Source organism: Heloderma suspectum, chromosome 8 (genome assembly GCF_057233095.1).
Source record: "Heloderma suspectum isolate Gila_16-S chromosome 8, 16-S_ref, whole genome shotgun sequence".
NCBI lineage: Eukaryota > Metazoa > Chordata > Lepidosauria > Squamata > Helodermatidae > Heloderma > Heloderma suspectum.
In genome coordinates this window covers 46,037,977-46,057,574 of record NC_139465.1, presented here as the reverse complement: position 1 = coordinate 46,057,574, position 19,598 = coordinate 46,037,977, and the positions used below count along the sequence as shown (strand labels likewise).

At 48.3% G+C, this 19,598-nt stretch overlaps 1 protein-coding gene across 23 annotated transcripts in view; it reads left to right on the top strand.

The window, feature by feature from the left end:
• The window catches only part of KIFC3 (kinesin family member C3), a 49,053-nt gene that overhangs the window by 27,925 nt on the left and 1,530 nt on the right, over positions 1 to 19,598 (top strand). For 19 of the 23 annotated variants that reach the window (XM_084812253.1, XM_084812255.1, XM_084812254.1 and 16 more), the window contains 15 exons: positions 3,202 to 3,267; positions 5,312 to 5,452; positions 5,544 to 5,783; positions 5,980 to 6,153; positions 6,890 to 7,037; positions 7,383 to 7,513; positions 7,694 to 7,805; positions 8,606 to 8,787; positions 9,804 to 9,908; positions 10,656 to 10,786; positions 12,012 to 12,135; positions 12,647 to 12,776; positions 13,960 to 14,189; positions 16,150 to 16,284; positions 18,767 to 18,863. In XM_084812253.1, coding sequence (XP_084668379.1) covers positions 3,202 to 3,267; positions 5,312 to 5,452; positions 5,544 to 5,783; positions 5,980 to 6,153; positions 6,890 to 7,037; positions 7,383 to 7,513; positions 7,694 to 7,805; positions 8,606 to 8,787; positions 9,804 to 9,908; positions 10,656 to 10,786; positions 12,012 to 12,135; positions 12,647 to 12,776; positions 13,960 to 14,189; positions 16,150 to 16,284; positions 18,767 to 18,863 — 2,146 coding nt within the window. Of the gene's footprint in view, positions 1 to 3,201; positions 3,268 to 5,311; positions 5,453 to 5,543; positions 5,784 to 5,979; positions 6,154 to 6,889; positions 7,038 to 7,382; positions 7,514 to 7,693; positions 7,806 to 8,605; positions 8,788 to 9,803; positions 9,909 to 10,655; positions 10,787 to 12,011; positions 12,136 to 12,646; positions 12,781 to 13,959; positions 14,190 to 16,149; positions 16,285 to 18,766; positions 18,864 to 19,369; positions 19,401 to 19,598 lie in introns of all 23 variants that reach the window. The other 4 variants (XM_084812260.1, XM_084812259.1, XM_084812261.1 and 1 more) reach the window with 2 other exon arrangements.

Below are 19,598 nucleotides of genomic sequence, written 5' to 3'. Positions count from 1 at the left end.
AATAAATAGCAACATTTTAAAATGTATTAAGAGAGGTGGAACTGAACTTAAATGTATTAAGAGAGGAGGGATCTCACAAGTCAGCCCAAAGCCCACCACTACAAGCAGAGAGCAAGAGAAAACAGGATTCCCCTTCCAGGTTTAAGAAATACTTTCATATGTTTTGCAGAGCTGGTCTTGTGCATAATAATAAATGCTTACCATTGCTTGTGTTTGTCTTCCCTTTGGGCCATGAGACTAAGGCTCAGAGCACACTCAGCAGTAGCAGTGTGGGGGCAGCGTCCCTGTGTCATGATCTCACGTACTGCTCCAGTAGGCATTTGAATCCGGAAACTGTATCGACAGAGCTGATTGCCTAGCCTGGGTGGCAGGGAGGGTTTTTCCAGTGTTGCTGCTGGGTAATATGAATCAAGCCCACCTGAGTGACTTGCTCTGCCTCCCCCTTTGAATCACTGCAGTGCTAACAGCCATGAGGCATCCTTGTCAGTGCTGGGAATTGCTGGGTCTCTGCATTTGATTACTTCAGGCTGTGGCTCTGAATAAGCCACTTTTCACACAGATAGCAGATGAGCTGGTAAACCTGTGTCTAAACTGTGTAGCAGTCCTGGCAGGCTGGGCATCGAGGGTAGGGAAGTCACACCATGAAATGATTTTCCTTACAAAAAAATCCCAATAGATACAAAAACATTCTACCTTGATCTTCTCCCTGTCATGCTAGTTTTCTGTATGCAAGAATGTTATTATTCTTCCTGGGGGAGCACTTCATCATATGAACCCCCCACCTGCAGATTCAAGCAGTAGAGATCACAGGTTGACCACCTCATCTTCTGTTTGTGAAGGGACTAGGCCTCCATGTCACCAGGTAAGCTGCCCTAATTCAGGGGTGCACCACTTGTGAACCTCTAGAGCAGGTGTGGGCAATTTGTGGCCCTCCAGATGTTTTGGCCTACAACTCCCATTTGGCCTAGCTAGCATAGCCAGCGATGAGGGATCATGAGAGTTCTAGGCCAAAACATCTGGAGGGCTACAAGTTGTCTAGTATCTCAGAAGCTTGGCACACATGGCTTAGTTAGACTTTAATTATGACTTAAGTGGCTCAGCGAAATAAAGGTTGAACACTTTCAGTTTATCACCGTTGATGGTTCCAGCAAGTGACCCTAACCTTATGCTATAAGAGAATTGCACCCCCCCCCCCACAAACCCTCGTCACATGAAGCTGCCTTATACTATTGGTCCATTTAGCCTCTCTGCTCTGACTGGTAGTGGATTTTGAGGGTATCAGGCAGGGATCTTTCACAGTTTTCACAGGAAAACCTTGTTTTCCATCTGGAGATGTCAGGTAGTGAACCTAGGGTATTCTGTACACAGAGCAGGTGCTCTATCATTGTGTTATCACTCATCCCCAGGCTGCCAACCTTGGGAAAAAAATTCCTCCCCACCACCATCTATCAATCCATAGCCAAGACAACAGCTTTACTATGATGATCCCACATGCTAAGCAGTTTAAACTAGTTTAGATGTGTATTTGTGATATTTTGGTCTCCCCAAAATTACTTTGTAGTATGTACATCTTGAATCTCTATTGCCCAATGAGTCATTTTAGAACAACCAATTTAGAGGTTTTCATAATCTGTTCATGATTTTACCATTCTCAGTCATTTGATGCCATTTGCAAACTTGGCTGTCTCACTGTTTGCAACATCTTATGAATATGTTAAATAGTGCTAGTCACAATACAGATCCTGGAAAGATCCCCCTGTTTACTTCCTTCCATGGTGAAATCTGTCTTTATTTGCCTTGATGGTTCTTTTAATAACCATCCCTATGAAGACCTGCTTCCCAGGCTAGCATCAGCATGTGCAGTGCCCTTCACTGGGCGCATATGCAACAGGAGTGTTTCCAGTAGCATGCATCCCACCCCATGCCATCACAACATGCATTTTGATGGCATCCTGTCAGCACATGAATTACACTGAAGTGAGGATAGCATCGGGCACTTTGCACCAAATCTATGAAGTGGCCACCTATGTTTCCTGTAAGCTTTCATAGGAATTGAGCTCTACACCTTAAGGTCAGCTTTGCAGAGGGGGTTGGAGGTCAGAATTAAAACCTGCAGAGCAAATCTGATGTTCTGAATTGGTTGTCAGAATTAAGAATTTAGAATCTAACAGCATACATTTCATTCAAGGTTGACATGTCATTGACTGCAGCTTTGGTGTTTCTCCCCCCCCCCCCCCCCCGCTCCCAGCCTGAAGAGGAACAAGGCTGAAAGGCTGGGGGAAGTATGAATGCACGGAGGCCAAGGTGTACCCTCCCTCGCTGTCAGAAAGAGCACTGAGCGCCAAGTGACAGTTACTCCGAGTCTGTAGCAGTAAGGGGAAAGAATGCTGCAGCACCATCCACCAGCCAGAGAAACATGCGCCACCAGTCGCTGTTCAAGGGAGAACACCCACAAGGAAGGACAAGCTTGGCCAGCCTGCATGGAGATGCCCACTTGTTCTGGCCTTGAAGAAGCAGTCTCCCTCTACTCCCCCCCCTTGCTTGTCTTGTCATTTTAGTTTATAAGCCTGGTGGATGTGAGCTGCTTTGGCAGACGACGATTGTCTGAAAAGCTAGATAAAATGCAGTAAGTTAAATACATAATAAACAGACAAACAAGCATAATATATGAGACACTGAGAACATGTTTGTCGTTTCCATGACATGAGAGTTGAGTTGTGTGCCTTGACTTACCATTTCCACACTGTTTTGGCTGAACGATTGAATTTGTAACTCTTACAAGTGGCCAGATGCAGCCCTCCAGGGTTCCCCAGGTGGACACTCCCACATCACCTGGTCCCACCTCTTCGCACCAAACACCAGTTTTTGTGCCTTTCCTCCCCTTCTAAGAGGTTGAAATCCTTCTCCTAAGGCTTAGTCAGAACTTTAGGCTACAATATGTTGGTGTTTTTGGTCCAGCCTCTTTGTCTTTGGCCTCACCTCCTTTGCCTTTGGCCTCCGAAAGCTTGTTCAAAATGGAATTTGTCCCTCCGGCTATAAGAGCTTCCCCACCCCTATCTTAAACTAAAAACAAAACCCTTTTGAATGCTAGGACGTTTCTGCGTTACTTTTGGGATCAGGTAACAATCCCTCAGGCACCTCACCATTTGTTTTCCAATTTGCAAATTATGCCTATTTAAGTCTACCTTTCTGTGTTGGCAGACAGAAAGTCTGAAGGACAAGCTCCTGGAGCAAGTGCAGGAAATGAACAGGCTCCGTTCCGTGTTGGTGAGTTGCACTGGCTTCTTCGCATTGTTCACATCACATAAAGCTCCCAAGGTGTCCTATGGCCATTTACATTTGAGAACACTGATGAGGCAGAATGGAAACAACTGTCTAGCCAATCTAAGCTACGGCTAGGCTGCAACGACAAGCAGAGGGAGCAGCACCTGTTGCACTTGGCAGGACCTACGCCTAGGATTGGGGTACAGAAGTGATTGCGAAGAGTCTCCTGGAGTCCCGTGTGTGCATGCATGCGCTCACGTGTGTTTGTGTGGAACGGCAGCTTTGAATTTCTTTATCCCAGCCTCCCCAGCTTGGTACCTTCCAGGTGTGTTGGACTACAATTTCCATACGGGAGGCAGCTTCCTATGTTCCTGTGATTATGGGAGTTGTAGTCCAACACATCTGGAGGGCGCCAGGTTGGGGAAGGCTGCTTTAATGCTTCCCTGAAGACTTGTCAGCTATTAATTGGTCCATGTCATCAGGGGAGTTGACATCCTTTGCTGATAGTGGCATTTTCCCCCATTAAAAAAAAGGCAGGACTCATCTCTCAGTAAGTTCAGTTCTCTCTGCCTGGTTAGTCTTTTCCTGATAAATAAGGAGGTGTGCATGGTTTTCCTGGAGCTACTGCAGCTCCCAGGAAAACCATGTGGCTGACTCCATTTTGAAACTTCTATTGGAAGAATGTAAACGTGAAGATCGTGCTGGTCTCTCATCTTCTGAACAGAAAAAGAGTTTAAGGGGAGTGCCCATAAACAACAGGAACCATAAAACAACCTGGGTTGCAAAACATGCACAGGCAGCCAAATTAATATTTAAATAAACATCTGTAACGTACTTATTACAGATATCTGTACGTTAATAATTGCATGACAAAAGCAATATCATATACAATGCAAAAATTCGATCACACAAATTATAAGGGTGTTTCCCGCGTTGGGGAGGGAGTGAAGGAAAACAGTAATTAACCAACATATGCACACACAGTGTGTGATGTTAAATCCATTTCATATTCAGTGTAGTGGGTGAGTCATCAGAGTCTTTCTTATTTCCCAGCCAGGGTTCCTCTGGAAGTCTTCATTGACTCTCTTGATGTCTTCAAAAGATAGTATGATTACAATTCCCTAATACTCTAGAGATAATATTTGTATTGAGCATAGTGCTTACAGCATTTCGCAAGTAACTTGCTGTTTGACTACACCCATACAGAAAGTAAAGACAGCACAATTAGATCATTTAAAAAGTTTAATTTAATTTTAATTAGTTTCAAGTTATGTCATCAACATTAAATACACTGAACTGTATCCAAAAGTGAGTGAATTACAACTTAATAGACCTTCATTCAAATTATTTTTTTGATTTAAATCCCACACAGCAATCAAATACACATCATTTACAGTTAAATCCAATCAGATTTAGGAGTGACCATGGGGTGATGACCTAGGTGGTTACCATGGGGTGGGTGACCATGGGGTGGTGTCACCACATCCAGTTAGACCTCATGGTGGCTCTCACTTCGTCAGTGAATAGGGTTTTATAATTTACAGAGCAATCCTTTGGTCCCTGGGAGTGTATCCCAGGGACCATAGGATATGGTGGATTCCCACTCCCAAGGTGATAGGCATTGCTACAATTTCAGGAGGGGGAATCCTCACAAGAGTAACCTCAGAATAGCTTGGGGAGGGGAGAGGCACGTGCCCGCAAGATCCTGCAGCATCACCATCACACCGGTAAATCAGCTAGGTGAGCTCAGAGTCCTGTCTAGCTGAAATTGCTTTTCTTTTTAGAAGTAACTGAAGGCAATATCACCTCCATAGTTCCTCCCACCCTGCCTGGCGCTTGCTGGTAGCGCTTTGGATAGACGGAGGGTTCTGACTGTCAAAATGTTCTGAAATGAAAATGTTTCCACTGCTATAATTTTCTCCAGAAAAAAATTCTCATTCTTCTGGTGATTTCCCTGGGATTCAGTAGGTGACTTGGGAGGTAAAAGAGTAAAATGGTTCACAATACATCTGTTCCGCTAATCTCCATCTACCTTCTGTGTCCTCAGGGTGGCACAGACTTGGAGAAACACCGGGACCTGTTGGTTGCAGAAAACGTGCGTCTAAAACAAGAGATGAAGGTGTGTGAGGCACAACTGCAGGAGCTCAAGAAGCTGTCTGTGAAATGTGTGGACTGTCAGCACAGCCAGGTAAAGAATGAATTCTTTTTTCTGGGGTGCCTATAGACTGCTCCATCACAGCTATGCTTCTTACGGGTCACATGGTTCCCTCCCTGCTCAGGAGAATGTGAAGTTGCAGGAAAAGCTGGCCCAGCTAAAGCATGAAGCAGAAGAGGTGAAAGGGCGTCTGACTGAGCTGGACCTAGAAGTAGAGCAGAAAACCAATCGCCTGGCTGAGGTGGAGCTACGGCTAAAAGACTCTCTAGCGGAAAAGGCAGAAGAGGAGGAACGGCTCAGCCGGAGACTGAGGGACAGTCAGGAGACGATAGCAAGCCTCAGAACCCAACCGCAGCAGATCAAGGTGGGTGGCCGTGGAATGGCTCGCAAAGGCTTTGTATGTATCGTGCTTTCTCAAAGTGATGCTCATGCACAGTCCACTCACCCTCGGAACTGCTTCAGTCCCAGACTCTGAGTCTGTCATTCTCACAAAGTGGCTCAGTCAGTTCTAGTAGCAATCACCTATGGGTCACCATTTCCATGTGCTTTCCTTCCCTCAGTACATCATCAGAACTGTGGAAGTTGAGTCCTCTAAGACCAAGCAGGCCCTCTGTGAAGCCCAGTCCCGGAACCAGTACTTGCAGGACCAGGTTGGGATGCAGCGACAAGTCCTGAAAGAGATGGAGCAGCAGCTGCAGAACTCTCAGAAGACAGCAGCTCAGCTCAGAGCACAGGTAAGCCATTCTCAGTGTGGAAGAAGAGAGTGAAATGGGCAGAGAAGGTTATCCCAGCTCAGGCAACTTGCTCAAAATGATGTAGGGCGAAATAACTAGAAAATCGCTCCCAGGTTGCTTCTCCATTCGGTGGGAAATGGGAGCCTACTGGGTTGTTGCACTGGCACTTTCTTCTCCTGGTCATTTGCAAAAAGACCTGCAGACCAGCAGCTCAAGGGCGCCTTTCCTTTGTAGGTTCCAGTCTTTCTGCACTTCTGCTCTCCAAATTGCTGACGCATCCTTCCCACCAGGCTCCCTGCTTGGCCTGCACTGATAGCTCTCCATCTGCTGCTGCAGTTGACACAGTAGGGCCCTCGTTCAGGATTGCTCTTTCTTCCCTCGGGCCTGACAGGCTTGGTGTGCCCAGAGAGGCCCATGACCTATCCCTGGGTCCTCCCAGATGGACAGCTTCTCGTGCTGCCAATCAAAAGGCCTTGTGCAGCCATTCCAACTGTTTGTCCTTAGCAGTTTTTTTTTTTCTGGTAAGAAAACTTGGGAAGTTTACAAATGAAAGGTGCCCTGTAAAATTCCATGAATGGGACATGGTGACTGCACAATAAAAACCTCCTCTGGAAGCACCCCTCATTCCTTCCCACCAGTGGCAGAAGGAGCTTTCCTGGTCCTCAGTGCTAGAGACAGGAGAGGGAAAGAAGTCTGGCCCCTTCACCCTGGCCCCGTCATTTGGTCCATTTTCTAGGTGGTGGTGTATGAGTCTGAGCTAGAACGGGCTCAGGAACAGATGCTGGAGGAGATGCAGAGCATGGAAGAGGACAAGAACCGAGCCATTGAAGAAGCTTTTGCTCGGGCGCAAGTAGAGATGAAAGCTGTTCACGAGAACCTGGCAGGTGAATACCTTCCAGCTGGTGAAATGTTTCTCTGAAGGACCTGATGAGGCTTTCAAAGAGGCAGCTGTCTTTCCATTTAGGGATTCTTTGAACCTTTCCTTTTGGATCTGCCCTATTGTTTAAGCCAGGCTTCCCACATTGAGCTCTGCTGGCTTGTGGGATTATGGGAGTTGCGGTCCAACACTGCACCTCCCATGATTGCAGTGCAGTTATGCATCCTCCCATAATTAGTTGGGGAAGGCTGGTCTAAGCTATCATCTAAGGAGGGGAAATGGCAGTGAAAGTGGGAGTCCCTCTGCCTGGGTCTGTGGCGTGTCCTCAGTAGGCCTCTCTGCTTCTCTGCAGGGGTGCGGACAAATCTCCTCACACTTCAGCCAGCACTTCGAACCCTCACCAATGACTACAATAGCCTGAAGCGGCAGGTCCGAGAATTCCCTGTTCTTCTCCAAGACACCTTGCAGAGCACCAAGGCCGAGGTCAGCCCAACAGCAAATCTCATGGCTGAATAAGGAATGTGGGACTGCACCTCTCCTCCTGATCGTGGCATTTTTCTTAAGGAGTGGCTCAGTTGAAGAGATGGGATGGGATGTGGGTGGGTGAGATTCTTCAGCTCTCAGAGTGACGCTGCCCCTGACTCTTGTTGTCCTCTCTTGAAGATTGGACAGGCCATTGAAGAGGTGAACAGCACAAACCAGGAGCTTCTGAGAAAATATCGCAGGGAATTGCAACTCAGGAAAAAGTGTCACAACGAACTCGTGCGGTTGAAAGGTGAGTGCGTGTCTGTGTGTGTTCCTTGGAGGCAGATCAGAGATGCCAGTTAAGGGCTTTGTGTCTAACTGTCATCAAATAATAAATAACAAAAAAATCAAATAATAATAAATGATTGTCATCAAGCTGAACCCCAAGATGGTTGATTCTGGGGTGCCTAGTTTGAGAGAGTTGGGGGACTGAAGGTATACTGGCTCAAGTGGTTCTGCTGCTGGTTCTCTGACAGATTTGTGTGCAGATTTGCACTTCAGTGAAAGCACGGATCTGGACCATTGCATGCCCCTACATGCCATGGGAAAGATGGTTCTTGGGGAGAGGCTGCTTCAGGGGTGTTGAACCTCTTTCAGCCACAGGGCTGAATTCAGTTTGGCAGAAGCTCTTGCTTGTGGGCAGGGCCAGAGGCAAAACAGGACAGGATGAAAGGCCAAGGGGACAGGGCCAAAATACCAGCATATTTGAGCTTAAAGCTCTTCCTGCTAGCAGCTAAGCTTTTCCTTAGCCAAGGAAACATAGTTCAACCTTTTAAGATGAGGAAAAGCTGTACCAGAGCCAGGAAACCACCCAATGATCAGTGGTCAGGGAAAGGGGATGGGGCCAGGGAAAGGGGTCGTGGCCATCTGGGGAACCCCAGAGGGCCAGATTAAGACCCCAGGTGGGCTGAATTTGCCCCACAGCCTGAAGCTATGCTCTTCTGACCTTGTTGAAAAAACCCTCAGTCTCTGCGGTTCTGTCTAGAGCAGTCAGGAGTCAGAAATCCAGCTGTTCACAGAGTTTTAAAGCTCTGTAATTTCCTTTTAAAGGCAACATCCGAGTGTTTGGTCGCGTTAGGCCGATAAGTAAAGAGGATGGGGACGGGCCAGAGGCTGCCAACGCTGTGACCTTTGACGCGGACGATGATGCTGTCCTTCACCTGACACACAAGGGGAAGCTGGTGTCGTTTGAACTGGACAAGGTTTTTCCTCCAGAGGCAACACAGGAAGATGTAAGTTTAGCCATGGGGATGGTCTACTGTTACGTTAGCAACAGTGTCTGCTGGATGAGAGAAGCAGGAGTGTGGTTTGAAGGAAACACCTCTGTTTGTTGAGCTCCTTTACCAGATGGGCATTTCTGGTGGTGGTGTTGTCATCTTTACCAGCAGGCCAAGAAGACAAGCCACCCCCTGCAGGGTCTCATCCCTCTTCTCTCTGCATCAGCAGCCTTCCCCAACCTGGTGCCCTCCAGATGCATTGGACTGCAACTCCCATTATTCCCAACCAGCATGGTGATGCTGACTGGGGATTATTTATGTTTATTTACTTTATTCATTACATTTCTATACTGCCCAATATCCGAAGCTCTCTGGGCGGTTCACAATAATTAAAACCATAAAATGCAACACAATAAAACATAATATAAAACTTTATAAAAGTTTCAAAGTATAGTATAGAACCAAAATAAAAACCAACAGCAGTGTAAAGTAACAAATTTAAAAGCAGTAGAACTGAAAGACTAAGATGGCTGGGAAAATAAAGTCTTCAGCTGATGCCCAAAAGACCACAATGTAGGCACCAGGTGAGCCTCTCTGGGGAGGGTACTCCACAACCAGGGGGCCACAACAGTAAAGGCCCTCTTGGAAAAGGCTCTCTTGGAAAAGGCTCTCTCCTTAGTAGCCACCCATCTGACTTCCATTTGGTGGGGGCACCCAGAGAAAGGCCTCTGAAGGTGATTTTAGGGTCTGGGAAAGTATGTATGGGAGAAGACATTCCTTCAGGTAATCTTGCCCCAAGCCATTATGGGAGCTGTGGTATGGGTGACCAGCCAGATGGGCGATTAATAAATTTAATAATAAATAAATAAATAACACATCTGGAAGACACCAGATTGGCGAAGGCTCCTGTTTATGTAAAGAGGCTCTGATCTGTTTAAACTGACAATCTCATGAATATGCATCTAAGGAACCTGTTTGGTGGCAGTGGGAGTCACTTTGCTGATGCCTTCTGCAAACTTTGCTTTCCAAAGGTCTTTCGGGAGGTGCAAGCCCTGATCACATCCTGCATTGATGGCTATAATGTTTGTATTTTTGCCTACGGACAGACAGGGGCTGGCAAGACGTACACAATGGAGGTGAGCAGCTTCCCATTTCTGCCTGGGTCCTTTTCATTTGCCGATTTGGCTCACTTTCTGGAGCCTGTGGGGGGCTGGCTGGGTTGGTTGCAGCTAGTGGAAAATGATGGTGCTGGAGCCTGGATGTAGGGTCAGCCTTCCCCTACCTGTTGCCCTCCAGATATGTTGGACTACAACTCCCAGCAACCCCCAGCCAACTGTGGGAGTTTTAGTCTAACACATCTGGACAGCATGAGGTTGGGGAAGGCTAGTCTAGAGCCATAATGCTTGCTTTGCTTGTGAGGTCCTGGCCTCCCAGGTAAGCCCATCCTTTAGGATAATGAGTAGGGCACCTTTAGAATGTTATGGACTTGCTGCTACCAAATGTGGGGATGGTCACTAGCTTAGATGGCATTTAAAAAGGATTCGACAGAGTTGAGAAGGAGAGTTGCTAACTAGAGGGGACAATGTAGCTCTGAACACCGGGGGCGAGGGACAAAGAGCAGGGGACAGATGTCTCCTTCAAGCCCTGCTGTGAGCTTCTCAGAGGATAGAAATGGGTTGGATTCAGCAGCGCTCTTACATATGTGTCCACCCTGCTCCCCACGCATACACCATTGAGGGGATGGGAAGGGGCGTTGGAGACTACACAGTGAGGCAGGAACACTTTTCTCAGTCTCTGCTGCTGTGCCCTGGATGAACGCATCCCCTGAGCTTTAATGCAGAGAAGAAACATGGTGATGCCTTCCGTTTATCTTCTTCACCCAGGGGATTCCTGAAAATCCCGGCATCAACCAGCGGGCTCTGCAGCTTCTCTTCTCAGAAGTGCAAGCAAAAGCCTCCGACTGGGACTACAAGATCACCGTCAGTGTGGCAGAGATCTACAATGAAGCGCTCAGGTAGCAGCACGACGTCTGGGCTGCCTTTAGAATGTGGGATGTCCCAGACAACCACTTTGTCAGTGGTGGCACTGCTTGGGCTTCCTGCAGCAGAAGCTGTCCCAGGCCTCATCCATAACTCACAAAAAGGGAGCGCTAGGCTGATCTTCCTAAAAGCCCAACTCAGGGCTCCAGTGGTGGGGAGGCAAGTGTACTTTGCCCATGCTCAGAGGCACTGCCTTCAACCAAATGGCAGTTTAATATTACTCTCCCAATTCCGATGTTTGGGAAATGGTGTAGAGAAAGTGGATAAACTTTCATAGTTCTTGAACCCAACAGGAACATCCCATGAAATTGAAGCTGGGAAATTTAGGAGGGATAAAAGGAAAGATGTCTTCATAAAGTTAACCTGTGGAATTCTCTACCTCAAGGTGGCTTCTAATTTGGATGGCTTTGAAGGGGGATTAGACAAATTCAGGGAGGACAAGGCTATTCATGGCTATTGGTCATTATGCCTATATAGTACCTCCAGCGTCAGAGGCATTACGCCTCTCGCTATCAGATGCTGGGGAACACAAGCAGGAGGGTGCTGTTGCCCCTGAGTCCTGCTTATTACAGCATCTGGTTGGCCACAGTAGGAAAAGAATGCTGGACTAGAGAGGACTTTGGCCTGATCCAGCTTCAGGGCTCTAGGAAATCAGCTCTGGGGTTGAAACCAGTCCCAGAGCCGAGCCCTGGCACAGTCTAGTCATGCCCTAGCAATGGCAACTCTGTACACCAGCATACAGGGGCTGAGTTCCGCTTGAGATCTGTACCCTTAAGCAGGCAGGTTCATTCTGGCTTCTCAGAATTTGTTTATTTAAATCATTGCTTGGACTGGAGTGGGAGAGTTGCTCTGTGGCTGTCATGCCCACACACACCAGTTAGTTGTTTCATCTCCTGTCCATTGAATAGTGTTTGGTATCAGCCACTTTTAAACTGAGGAACGCTATCCTCTCACCATTTGTAAGTCGGGAAGGATGAAATTACCTTCCTCCCTTGGCAAAAGATCTGCTGCATCTTTTTCTCTGAACTCACCTCAAGAGGGCCACTGTGGGTTTTCCATTTTGGCAATTCGTTTTTTGTATGTCTCTCCCTGACCTAATGCATGCCTGCCTAATCCATAGTGCTGTGCTGGAAAAGCTGCCCTTCTGTAGAGCCTGGTTTGGTTCATGGGGCATTTTTGGCTGGCCGGCTTCTCTTTCAGAGACTTGCTGGGAAAGGAGCCTCAGGAGAAGCTGGACATCAAACTGTGCCCAGATGGCAGTGGGCAACTCTATGTGCCCGGCCTAACAGAGTTCCCTGTGCACTGTGTGGAAGACATCAACAAGGTGAGAATAGGCTGGGGCTTCACTTTGGAGAGCAAATACAGACCCACAGCCTGGGTTCTGGTGAGGGATGATGGGCAGCCAGCAAAGATCTCTTTGCCTGGATTGGCTGCTGTCACTGAGCTTTCAAATTATCCTGCAGAAAGAATAAATGGAGAATTTCATGGCTGTAGTGTGATGCAGGCACCAGTTGTTGCGCCCATGAATGTGATAGTGTGGAAATGTGATTTGGGGTGTATTGTGCATTTTTCATTGTGAAACACACTGCCTGGTTTTTTCCTATTCCTTGTGGTTGTGCTCTTCAGCCATTTTTGGGTTTTGCAAACTTCACAGATAGCTTGGTGCTAGGGAAGTGTAGAATGAATAACCGCAAAGGCATTTCTCGCTGCTCAGCCGTCCCCTTGCACTAACGACTGCCAGGTGCTTGGGATGATGGTCAAAGAGGGAGCCCTACGAGGGGATTGTCTGCTGAGAGCCGGGGTGGAACGTAGCTGGCTCTTCGCCTTTCTTCCAGGTCTTTGAATTTGGCCACATCAACCGAGCGACTGAATGCACCTACTTGAACGAGCATAGCTCCCGGTCTCACGCCCTCCTCATTGTCACAGTTCGGGGCGTCGATTACAGCACAGGAATAGGAACCACAGGTTGGTGCCTCCAGCAGGATAGGTGTGGGTGAGAACCTGTCACAGTTGTCAGTCATGCTGGAAACTTGAACTCCAAAACTGGGTCATGAGTGCCTGACTACTTTATCGATGAGACGGATCCTCAGAGTACATCGGTCAGAAGCTGTGACACGTGACCATGTAGTTTTCTCTCTGCTGTGTGGCAGATGCATCCACAGGGTCCTGGGAATACTGACTTAGACAGGCTGAGCTCGCCATGGTGTCTTGGAGCAGTAGTGGTCTTTGCCTGGGGAAGTGGCGGTATTGGCCCCAGGCCTGCAGTTGTAGAGGGGCGCAGAGATCCATAATGCTCTCTGACTTTAGTCCATCCGCTGCAGCTTTCCTGCTACCAGGCCTCTTGGCTGGTAAGATGAGCCAAAGGTCGATATCGCCGCCTCAGCACATGCCACACCAACAAGCTCTGACTCTTATCAGGGCCTGGGAAGTGCCTGAGAAGCGAGGCTCTGTTTACAGGTGTCTGTGCTGGGAACGTTCTGATGGTCTCCCCTCTGATGTGGGGCTGTTAGCCTGTGCTGGGAAAGTTGCAGATGAACACTAATTAACGCTTGCTGCTGCCATCATGCCTCACTGCTAACATGTATGGTATAAAACCCATTGTACCCCTTGGCTCTGGGTTCAGAGCAGCTGTCTGATCCAACCATGGGGTGCGCCTGTGTGCTGTAGGTACTCAATACAGCCTCCTTGCCAGCAAACCTGGATCTGGCTTGTCATTATCTCAGCACCTCCAAACCTTAGCAGCCCACGGCCGGGGCATACAATGGCCCTTCCATCGCACTGCTGAGTACAGTGGCCAGGCTCTTGGGGCATCCCTGGGCTGGGAGTGAGGAGTCATTTCCCTTCATTCTGTTTGGTGTGTCAGTAGAGGAGGTCCACTGTACTGCATTGGGTTCACTTGGGATGTGAAAGGTGTCCATTGACACAGCCACGGATGTTCCATGGAGATGTTCCCTGGGGGTTCTTGATACACAGGCAGTCTCTCTTTGAGCTCTTGATGACCTTTGAAGGGTGCTTGTTCATGCAGTCCTCTGGCCATTGCTTGCCGGAGTCTGGTGGAATGCTAACAGCCCAGTCCTAGCCACATTTACTAACAAGTAAGCATGCTTAGGGTTGTAGCCTCAGTGTTGTCTGATTTGTTGTCTCCAAGGGAAGCTGAACTTGGTAGACCTGGCAGGATCCGAGCGTGTGGGGCGATCGGGTGCAGAGGGGAGCCGGCTGCGTGAAGCTCAGTACATCAACAAATCGCTCTCGGCTTTGGGAGATGTGATCTATGCCCTGCGCTCCCGCCAGGGCCACGTGCCATTCCGCAACTCCAAGCTGACGTACCTCCTCCAAGACTCTCTCAGTGGTGACAGCAAGACCCTCATGATGGTCCAGGTGGGCGCTTCCATGAAGAATATGGACCGGTATTGTACTTGCAACTTGTTCTGCATGTGATACTGGAGCCTTCTTCAGTCTGGCATCCTCCATATGTGTTGGACTCAAATTCCCATCATTCCCAGTCAGCATGACCAGGAAAGGCCGGGAGTTGCAACCCATCGCTTCTGGTGGGCACCAGGTTGGGGAAGGCTGTGATGCAGTGTAATGCATCTCTCAGACCCACTCCTGTTTTGACTGCCCTGTCGAACGCTGTTGCAGATGCCCTAAGCACCAATTCCTTGTTGTCTGTGACAGCTGATGTCGTGCCGCTGCCTGTATGGTTTGGATAGTTCAAAAATGTTCTTACATGCTTGGCTGTGTAGTCTCTCTACTGTGCAACCCAGCCTTGGAGAAAACCCCAGCCCCTCTGAAAGGAACACACAAATAAGAAACAGAACCCTGAGGTGTTAAAGGGGCAGTAAGGCTACCCCTTGCCTTCCATTTTATGCACCTTGTAGGAAAAGGGGCAAAGGACCTAAATATTCCACCCCTGCAACTGCCCCCTCCCCAAATGGGGACAGGATATCCTATATAGGATATATTAGTATATACTAATAGTGAACTCATCCTTTAAGTATGGATCTTTATGTAGCCAAATTGGCACCCTCCACACAACCGGGTGGTATCACCAGGGTTGGAGGAACCTCAAGGTCTGCAAAAGTACAACAAATATTTGGAAAGAAAATTCCAAGGGGGAAACTCCCCCCCCCAGCGTGCGGGGTTGGGGAGAGATCAGTCTGGGAGGGAAATGGAATGGAGCAGCCTGGAACCTGAACAGGATCCCATGCGGCAGCATTTTGTTCCAGGTCCCGCTTGTGGCCCTATTCCTGCAGGCTTAGGAGTTTCGTGTGACTAAAATGTAGGGATGGACAAAAGTCCCTTACCTGGTCCCGCAGCTTGCTTCGCGGTGGGGGGGAGGCGCTCCGTTCCTCCCCCTGAAATTCTGGGCGGGGTGGGAGGCGCCCCATCCCTCCCCACCGAAATTCTGGCCGGGGGGGAGGTGCCCTGTCCCTCCGGCCAAAATTCTGGCCGGGGGGGGAGGCGCCCTGTCCCTCCGGCCGCGAATCTCGTCTCCTGCCGGGACGCAAATGGCGGCGGGCGTAGCCGCCGCCGTTTGCGTCCCTACAGTCAGCCGTGATAGGCTACATAAATGTTTACGTAGACTATCACGGCTGACTTGGGCGGGGGGGAAGCGCGTATGCAAATGGTGGCGCCCATGGGCGCCGCCATTTGCATACGCGCTTTTTTTTCTCCCCCCAAAGTCAGCCATGATAGGCTATGTAAACATTTACGTAGCCTATCACGGTGTTTTTGGAAAATCTAGCCGTGATAGGCTACGTAAATCTTTACGTAGCCTATCACGTTTGTTGTTGTTGTTGTTTCTTACGTTTGTTGTTGTTGTTGTTTTTTACACTTGGAAATGGTGGCGGCGGCGGCAGCCGGTCAAAAGACTGGCTGCTGCTGCTGCCGCCGCCGAACCACCGCCGGGAGCTGCCGCTGCCAGGGACATTCGACCAAGGTAAGTCCCATCCCGGGGGGTGGCAGACCATTTCTCCACCAATTTCGGGGGGCCGAATGCATTGGCATTCGGCCTCCCAGAGATTCGTGGAGAAATTCTCCGACATCCTTACTAAAATGAAGGTGATGAGCCATTCATATCCACAAAAAACAAACGGCACAAACTACATCAAAAAACGGTTTTATGCAAGTTGTATGTTTTAATTCTGATCCACTGCTGGATATCAGAATGTTATGGTCTCTGTGCAGGCACACATGGGAAAATGTGAGCCTGCACAGAGCTAGGTACAGGCATCCTAGACCTAGTCTAGAAGCATGTCCAAAGATGCCTTCCTGTTCAGTTTTTCCAGCTTCAGGGATTCACAGTCCTGAATGTTGCCTTTCTCCATCTGATTCCCAGGTTTCTCCTATTGAGAAGAATACAAGTGAGACGCTTTGTTCCCTCAAGTTTGCTGAGAGGGTTCGCTCTGTAGAACTGGGCCCTGGCTCTCGGAGGGCAGAATTAGGCTCCTGGACCAGTCAGGAGCACTTAGAGGTAGTTACCTGGTGTGTGTGTGGGTGTGTGTGGTGCACGCACGCGCGCGTGTATCCCACTTTCTGATATGGTTGTTCCTCTTTGGGCTTCACATTTGCCAGTACAGGCATGCTTTGGGGACTCGTTCCTTCATAAAAAAGTAAATGTTGGAATTTGACCCCAGGTGGATTGTTCTTGGGCAGCGGTGGCCTACTTGTGGCCCTCGAGATGTTTTGCCCTACAACTCCCATCAGCCCTAGCTAGCAAAGCCAGTGGTAAGGGATGCTGGGAGTTGTAGGCTGGAGGGCCATAAGTTGTCCACCCCCGTTCCTGGGTGGCCTCATGTACCGAAAGATCCACAGGGACCTTTCCACTTCAGATGTCATATTCTACATGCAAACAAGAATAGTACCCAGAAAGAGAGAGAGGTGTGTGGGGGAATAAGCCAGACCAAACCTACACTGAGTTGCAGAAATACTGCAAATGTGCTTATGCTGGCTCCTGGCTACTTACGGTGTTGTGGGCTGGGGTGCAATCCCCTTCCCCTGGACCAGGTTGGACAATCTGATAGGTAGGTGGGTTCTGTATTACAGGGGTGTGTGTGTGTATGTGTGTGTGTGTGTGTGTGTGTGAGAGAGAGAGAGAGAGAGATGTATGACTTTAACTTCCCTCAAAGTTGGCTTTGCAAGCAGAAAAGAAAATGCAATAAGTGCATGGAGATACTGGGGGACACATCCTAAAAGGAAACGTCTAAATGCTGGAAGGCTCTGTGAAAATGACCAGACCCTAAGCAGTGCTAGTGTAGCTGTCATGCCAGGTGTGTCAGTGAGCAAAGTCACAGCAAATTGGATCATCTTACTGGTGCTTCAGATGTGGCCTTTTTTGCCTCCCTCACCTGCTGATGGGAGCAGAGGCCACATTTGCAGCGGTACCTCTGAAGGGCCTTGTGTTAAAGAGATATGCCCACGTTTCATCTGCCCATGTTTCCTTATTAAAAAGAGCAAAGTTGCTGCAGCATTAATCTCTAATGTGTTTGTTGTGTTAGGTGCCGTGAATAAGATTGAAAATGGGGTATAAATTTTCATAGGAAATAAATTGCAACCTAATCAGCTTTGGTAAGCAGGATCCTCCTTTGCCCCATGCTTTTTCCTCAGTGGGTTAGTGCTGGAGTCTCCTTTCACAGGCCTCATTCAGGATTCAAAGGGAAGCCAGGCTCTGTGTCTGGACAGGATCCCAGGCAGTTTTGATCCAGCACTGCACAGCCTCTATCATCAGTAGAAGCCTCTAGTGCTGTGTGCCTCTGCCTGGCAGCCCTGTGCCCTGAAGAGTCTGAAGCTGGAAATCACTGGTTCCAATCTTGCTTGACCTGTAATATGGGAGTTAATAATACTGGCCTGCCTTACAGGGCTGTTTTCAGGATTTGCTTTGACATTTCAGGGAAAGCACTGTATAAATTCATCGCACTATAAAGCTCTTACATAGCAGGCCTTCTCAGTTCCAGAACTTGTTCTTCTTTGATTACTTTTTTTCATTTTTGTCCATTTTCCATTAGTGATATATACACATGCATGCCTGGTGCTTTTGATTGGAGGCAGGAGAAAAAGGGAAGCAATGTGCGATTACTGTGATACAAGATGACAAGTCTCTGCTTCAAGGAGCCTACAATCTAAAATTCAACAGGGAAAATTAAAGAGGGAGGGAGGGACTTGTACAGTTGTTGGTTTTATCCTATTTTGAGTTATGATCCAGCTGCAAGTGAAATGCTGCAGTCTTCTTCACAGGCCTCTCTTATTTGTCCCTGTCCCTCTTGCTCTTTGCCATTTATGCTTGTCCCTTAAAGATCTATCAAGTTCTGGGATGTTTCCTTGTATCATGAGGCTGAAATATCTCTTGGGAATTTCTAACTGGAGACTGCATCTGAATTAAGGATGGGAGAACCAGTGATTTTCAACCTCTCCTAAATTCTCTGAAAATCACTTCGGGACTTGTTTTGGCTCACTCCTGTTTTAGTTTTCGACCTGTTTTTCAGCTCATTTGAATGGGAAAATAGTGTTTTGAATAGAAAGAGTGCACATTTCTGTGTGGATTTTTCAAAAGTGTGCACTTTCTCCTCATTGAGTAAAGTGTGACAATGAAATTTCCTTTTTTCAAAAAATAAGCAAAGTGTGCATTTTTTAAATGCAATCACAAATTTGGAAATTCACAAACATTTCTTGAAAAAGCCCATTCCTGCTCTTCGTTGCATTCAAGATTTGCACAATTAGGAAAGATAAACAAATTTTTCCCACTTTGCTAATCTGAATAGGTCCCCAACTCGGCTCAAGCTCTTGGCATCTCTGGCAACCCATGGCAGAGATGTTCAGAAAAGGTGGCCTCTGCGGTGGCATCTCTTTGGCCACTTCAGCTGCTGTGCTGAGCTAGTTTATCCTCCTCCAGCTAGTGATGTCTTCCTGCAGCCGCCATTTTTCTCCATCCCAGTCTTCTCTGGCTATGCTTTCTCTAGACAGAGCCATCAGCCGCAGCACAACCCTGCATTCGAACACAGTCTTCTCCTCGGACAGGGCGATCGAGTTCACTCCGGGCAAGGCTCCAGCCTCCAGGTAAGAGTGGCAAAGAGGATGGCTCTCTCTCGACTTCCTCAGGCCATTCTGAAAGGATTAGGGATGAGGCACAATCATGCCCTTCAGGTCTTCCTCTAGACTTGGGCTGAATCCCACAAGCATGAAGTGGGTCTGCATGCTGGATGTGTGTGTGTCCTGTTTTGGAGTCCAGATTAAATGCCCAGACTCTGAAATAGCTTGTGCCTTCCTGAGGGGTTCGAGATGTTGTTGGGCATGCAAGGGGCCAGAGGCCTCTGAGCCCTCCCTTCCCTGCTCCGTGTTCAGGAGCTCATCTGGGGAGATCAAGAATAAGACCTGCCAGCTGGACCAGATCGGAGGCCTATCCTGTCATGGGAAATCGTATTAGTAAGGCATGATGGAGAGAGCCATCTCAGAGATGCTTTTCTTTTTTCAGTAGTATAGCTCGCATCTGTTTGCTGTTCTTTTAACTCAAAAGTGTGTGGTGGGGATGTGAAACAAACCTCCAGCATTCCATTTGTTTTCAGCCTGGAATTAAGAGACTCTGTCTGCCTCCAGGTGAGCGTGAGCAGGTGCAGAGAGCATTGTCGGTTAACAAGGTGAAGGCTTCTGCTTTGGCCAGTGGGAGAGGGAAGTGGGTGCAACTTCTTCAACCAGTGCTTTGTTCCTTAGTTAGGGCTGGTAGTTTGTGGCATTTCCATGGCTGCAGAATATAACACCAGGCAGAATCTGGGAACTGGCACAGCATCTTGAAAA